This window comes from Lepidochelys kempii, chromosome 16, assembly GCF_965140285.1.
Source record: "Lepidochelys kempii isolate rLepKem1 chromosome 16, rLepKem1.hap1, whole genome shotgun sequence".
Lineage (NCBI taxonomy): Eukaryota > Metazoa > Chordata > Testudines > Cheloniidae > Lepidochelys > Lepidochelys kempii.
Window position 1 is genome coordinate 28,098,508 of NC_136395.1, and position 6,535 is coordinate 28,105,042.

The 6,535-nt window shown below is 40.9% G+C and overlaps 1 protein-coding gene across 1 annotated transcript in view; it reads left to right on the top strand.

The window, feature by feature from the left end:
- Positions 1-5,495, top strand: part of MVB12B (multivesicular body subunit 12B) — a 112,692-nt gene extending 107,197 nt beyond the window's left edge. Inside the window, exon 8 of the mRNA XM_073314856.2 lies at positions 4,992-5,495. Coding sequence (XP_073170957.1) covers positions 4,992-5,140 — 149 coding nt within the window. The 3' untranslated portion in view covers positions 5,141-5,495. The remainder of the gene's footprint in view (positions 1-4,991) is intronic.
- The last annotated feature ends 1,040 nt before the right edge of the window (positions 5,496-6,535 follow it).

Sequence of the window (6,535 nt, forward strand, 5' to 3'; positions counted from 1 at the left end):
CACTGGCGCTGCAGAGCAAGTGAACAGCCGGGAGGCTGACAGTAGAGAGTCCCTGAGATGCATCACAGGCTTAATCCCTCCCCTTTCACAGCTACAGCCCACCTGATGGGTATCAGTTATATTGGCCATAACAGGAACATGTCTGTGCATGGGCAGCAGCAAACCTCCAACCTCGGGGGACTGGAGAGACAGGCTGCCCCAGAATCAGAGCAAGAATATTTTCAAGACACGCCAAATAAAGAGGTTTGCCTTTCATGCTAGAGATTGACTTCTAAATTGTACCCAACCTGACACAGTAAATTGTGACCTTTGGCTTCTTCTTTCACCCCACTCCTCTTGCTAACTCAAATATTTAGTCATCTTTGAATTCAATCAGATGAATACCTGACTCTCTGAGATTCTCTGCAGGCATATGTTTTATAACCTCCCTTTTCAAATCAGCACCATTTCCCCAACCAAAAAATAAGAAACTTCATCTTAGAATTGCCGTGGCACCTGCTGAATGGGAGGAGGTGGTGGGTTGGATGTAAAGCAGAATTAGCCCATCCCACGCTTCCATGATTGAGCTCTTCCCCTATTGTCCGTATGATGCTTTTAAACCTGAGACCTTTTTTAGGAAGAGTGCTGTGCTCAGGTAATGACTGAGAATATCAAAGCACCTCTGGGTAATTTGCTCTTGCTACTTTAAGTGGCCAGGCTCTATAGCCCTTCAAAGTGTGAGGTTCTGCATTTCTGGGCAATACAAATACAATGTTCTTATCAGAACGACAGTGTCAGAGAATCATGCAGTAATGTCTCCAAAGGCCAGGGGGCAAGTTACTTCCATTCAAAGTCTTATTTGTATTTGCACGCACGTACAGGATGCAATACCCCAGACTTTACCAAAATCTCTGTTCTCCTGGCTTCTCCTAGTCTCCTGCTGCTCTTCTCATTTCCCAATAGAGTTCATCAAAAATGTTGCCATTTTTGTTGAAACGTCCAAAAAGGGGAAGTTTTTTTCAACCCAAAACTCTCTGCCTTTCCCAAGTAACTGATTCCCAGTACTTCCCCCCCGAAACAATTTCAGCCCCGAGGCTCTGTTCTGAAATTACTGTTGTCATTGGGTTCATTTCTGGGAGGCAGGTACCTACAGTGGGAACCAACCCCACATGGTTAGGAACTGCACGTCTGTTCCATGGGAGCAGGAGACACCTTGGAAGGATGGTGCTGCCTTCGTCCTTCGCTTGGCAGAGTGAGATGGTAGAAAAGCTTTGAGTGGCTGTGTTCTGATGTGAGGTCACACACTTCCCATAGTGATGGGGGTTTGTGCAACACTCATCAGGCTGTAACTGTTGAAAGGAAGGTGCTTTCCTGTCTGCTGCAAACATAACCTGCCGGGGATGATAAACCCCAGGGCAAGGGCTGCAGAGCCCTGCCTGCCATGCTGCTCTCTGCCGGCAGCAAACATACAGAGTTCTGAATGAAGTTGTCTTTTGTTATAAAAACATAAGCCATTTTGCTCCATAAATCTCTGCGCATTGAATCATCTTCTCCCCTTCAGCTGCTATTCTCTGTTTGATGTTTCAATTACTCCTCCTCAATTCCTTCCTTCGTAGACAAACTACAGACTTTAAAACTCCACCCTGCGGGATTTATTGAAGCAGAATGCAGAGCTCAGTTGCTGGGTGAGAGGCGTGATTTCCCCTGGAGCTATCAGGGAAGATTCAGTCTGTGGCTGCCTAAGGGGGTTGGACAGGAGGGAAATGGCTGAACTCAGTTCACATTCCACTCCTGGTGGATCTGGAACTTGGCAATCCTCATACTAGCTGCCAGGGAAAAAAAACACAGGCATGCATGCAAAATACCACAACTTGCTATGCACTTAATGACACAAAACCGAAATGCTCTGAGTTTCCATCATCAATAGATATAATGAATTGAAGATTGCATTCAAATGAACTAGTTATCTTCCACATTGCCACCAGTATTTAAAAATACTTGTTTGCATTCTCCTTGCACAGACCTGTACCTGGAGCAAGTGTTACAAAGTAAGACTTGAGCTGGCTTCTTTTGAGTTGTCTATGGTTCTACAGTTTGTTTTCTAAGGAAATGTAATAAATGAATTTGAACATTGAAGGCAGACTTCTGCTCTGTTTAATACTCAAACCACCGAGAGCTGCAATTTGTCTTCAAAAATGTCACTGCCTGGCAAATTTTAACCCCAAAACAGTCTTTGTTTTGTAAAAAAAAAAAGAAAGCAGGGAACTACATGCATGAAAGTTAGAGAGAAAGCCAGCCAAAGGACTCTAGAAGCCTGGACACACACTTTGGGGATTTGATTGCTTGGTTGGTTTTGTTTTTCACTATTGTTTGTTTTTCCTATAGTATTAAAAATTAACTTGCATTGGGAATTTTTTCAGATATTTTCCTTTTTAACACGTATCTCTGAAATGATTGATAAGCCACCTAACTGATTGTCATGGCCCTGGAGAGGGAAACATCTTATGCAGTTTAATATAAAACCCTCTCACTTCTCAGTTAATAAGTGTTGAAAGAAGCATAAATAGAAATAACACAGGATTTCCATGACTAACAAGATGACCACATCAGTGAATGTTGTTTGGGGTTACAAATGACTCAGCTTTTGCCTCCCTAGGGTAAGATGTTTTATTCCATTGCAAGAGAGGCTGCCAACAGTACTTTGAAGGTCTGACAAACTCAATATAACTTGTGTTCAAAACTAGGAAATGTTTGAATGCACAGTTAAAAAAAATAAAATAAAAAACTTTTAAACTCTACTCCATGTGTGCAGATTTCTTAAAGATAAAGGAGCCCACAGCTTTACCCGACTATTGCTGACTCTCTTCTTTTCAAAAGCCTTTTCAGATGTTTTCACTTTTGTGCTTGCTTTGTTGAAAGATGTAAAAATTTAAGACAACCACAAAGTAAACATTTCAAAACTTTCTATTTTGAAAATTAGTGACATTTTCAAAATCCCTTGAATTCCATTTTCAGAAATGAAGATAATTTTTTAAATTTAGTTGACAAATCATGCAGGTAGATTTTTTTGTTTGTTAATAGCCTTTCTTTTATTTTCAAAGAAAATAGATTTATTATTGAATAGAAACACTAGATAAGTAGATGTCTTTTTCAAAATAAAGCAGGTTTTCTTTATTAGAGTGAAATAGTAATGAACTCATCTGCTTCCAATATTTATAAAGAGTAGAGAAGGCCATTAATTCTACTGGTTGTGAATAAAACCATCTGTGATTTCTTTCCATTTGATGTGTTTTGGTTTTAATATACATTTTTCACAAATAAGTGCAGGGTTTTTTTGTGAAAATGTCACATTCAGAATCTCATAAAGAAAGAACGCAAAGAGGGGGAAACGAAATGTTTTGTTAGCTAAGTAATTTCTCACCTTGCATACAGAATAAAATCCATGCCAACTTTAACACATTAGGCGACAGAATTACACGTTCAACTCTAATGCAATCCATGACATGTTACAAGGCAAATAGAGTATGTTTTGAAGTTTGTTTTCCTTTGGGAATTATACAGTACGTTTAACCTAATCTGTCCTGACACTTGAATTATAACATTATGAGCTTCTTCAGAGAAGCATAACAGTAGATGCCTCCTTTAAAAGCAAAGCAGAAGTTAATAAAATGGGCTAGATGTCAGGGAAAAAAGTCTAATCAAATCATGGTGTAATTCTCTAGAGAACACAGGTTCAAGTTATTTTTTTTTCCACCAGAAATCTTGGAAGTCTAGTGACATACTTCTTCCCAAGGTGAAATTTGACCTCTAGAATTTTGCTTGATTAAACCAAAAACTGTGAGAATACCCCAAATGGGACCACTTTGTAGTTTGACTTATGAGTGTTGGATCTAAATTAAAATGAGTATTCATCCAGCTGCTCTGCCAGACGTCATTTTACACACTTCCCACCAACCTGCACTGTGGAGCCTGTACTGTATTGTAGTTGTCCTTGTTGTCATGCTGAATAACTGGTCATGGTGCAGGTTTCTCACTCTCTCACACACACACACACAATAATGCGCAGGTAATGGAATGTCCCTCAGGAAACTTTGCTGAGATGTGGTGATGGCTAAAAAACAAAGCCAAGGTAATTTTCTTAGCACAACTTTAATGACTCTTTTGGCATGCCCACTTTAAATGCTGGATGTTCTGCAACGAGTGAAGCAAAGATCCTTGAACTATAGGATTATACTATAGGGGCCTGATCCAATGTCCATTGATTTTAATGGGATTCTGGATCAGGCCCTCATATTTTAATCCAAACCCATCATGACCATTTGGAGAGACTTAAAACAAATATGTTGCACAAAAGGGTAAAATGTCTCAGCTGATGCGCTCTGCAGCAAAGCAAATGATGGAACTGTGCCAGATTAATTAGTCCCAATGATACATCAAGCAGAAATTCTGCGAAAGGCTATTGCAGCCTGGTCGGGGGAGCAGAGGGTGCTCAAGCCATTAGTGGGAAGGTCTGAGTCCGTGCTCAGCGCCATAAGCCCAGGGAACTCTCACTAAAACAAAGCTGCCCCTTAATAGGCCATTTCACAAACAAGCTCACTGTTTCCAGCACACTCTACATGCGTTTTATGTAGACCACCTGTTTGTTAATGTGACCTCCTTTGGTTCTAAACAGTGATAGATCAGACAGGATTTGTTGAGACCCATGACATGATCTATAGGCTTCAGCTTTACTACAGCTGAAGCTAAAGTTATTTATGCCTATTAGCAGTCCGGTTATCATGGGAAAGCAAAGAGGGCTCTCAGGGCAACTTGCATGTACATTAAGTAGGACCAGATAACTTTTGTGCATGTGGTATTAGGCCTAAGAGATTGTACTGATGATGATACTATAGTGATGATACTATACCTCACTTAGAAATTACCATTGTCATTAAGTGACTAACACGATGCACGTAACCCCATATGCAAAACCCTTCTTATTTAGTTTTTCTCTCCCTCTCTGTTATAACTAGGACTTCAACTTCCACAAGTCCAGAGGTCCTGCTCAGAATGGTGTTACCCAAGACAGATCTGCAGGTCTCCTTCCCAATGGATGCCCAGAGTCTTCCATTTCATACTCCCTTATTCCCATCTCCCCAGCCCCTCTCAGAAATCCCTCTGACCTGGGCAAATCATGAGCTGGAAGCTCAGAGGGGTCAGCCCTGTGGAATTTCCCTCATCCCCGTGACCCTTTCTGCCATGCCCAAAGGGATCTTACAGCCCATTAAAGGGTTCACTGACACATGTTTCTGACAGACAATGGCTTTTGGATTAACTGGAAATTCTCAGGGAAACATTTCCATTGTCCTCAGTTATTTTGGGAATTCTTATTGAAAAAAAGGAAGAAAACAAAAAGAAAGGGGCAACCTTTCTCTGTGTCTGTTACTGTCCTGTACTGGGGGTTCTGGCTGAGTCACTGCTTGTGCACTATGCTGTTTCCTGGAGCTTTGGTTACACATATTATTACACAGCTTTTATGTTTTCAGCTTTGTTTACTCTTGAGTCATCTTCTCTTTACCTTTGCCAAAGCTCACAGTGTAAGCAAGAACTACTGTGTGGCTTAGGTAAGAGGAAATGCCTTTAGATGGTATTTTGAATATTATAACATTATTTTGCTAGACTTATTTGTCTCCTGCTATTGTGGGCTGTAAGAGCAACTGTTAAAAGCAAGTGTCTGTGATGAAGTTTAAACCTAACCCATCCCAGTGTCTCTGGTCCCAGAGGTAGGGCTTTCAGAATGCTGTCTCTAGCAAGTACTGGTGAGCCCACTAACAACATAGGATTTAAGAAAACAGAAAGAAAACTTGAATTGTAAAAAAATGGCATATTTTTAGTTAGTTCCCAACATGTTCTATTTATTGCACATAAAACAATGTACATGGCTCGTGCAGAACCTTATGTGAAGGACAGGCTGTTGCTGTCTATGACACATTAGACATCTAGAGTGTCCTATCAGACAAGCTAAAGAAAGCAAGCAGTTCGCTATATGGGCGTAGAAGTATCTCCAACTGAAGTCTTTAATTGCAATAGGATGTAGCAGTTTGTGGAGCTGGCAACTTTCCTGCTGTGGACTGGAGGAACATCAAGCCGCTGCCAATGGATTTTCTTCTGGTTTCTGCAGCAGGAGGCCTGCACTTTTCTGTGGCTGCCTGAGTTCTGGACTTTTCATGAGAAAATTACATCAACACACATGCACAAAGGAAAGAAAGAAAACAGGCCTTACTCGTTCAGTATTGAATAGCAGACTGATAAAAAAGGCCTCACTCAATTTGCTCATATTTTATTTTTTAACTTAGTTGTGGTCCAGAATTGAAGGGGAGATGCCTGTCCAGGCAATGGGGCTCAGTCTGGCTGTCCGGTAGCCAGTTGATACATTTGTTAGGGGTAACTAGTTGTATGTGCCTAGGCATATGCCCAGGGTGAATGAAATGATATTAGTGAGGGAGGCTACATTACGTGTTTGTTAAAATTCAGAACAATGGTAGCCAAATAGCAGCAGCATAATTCTACTGCTTAG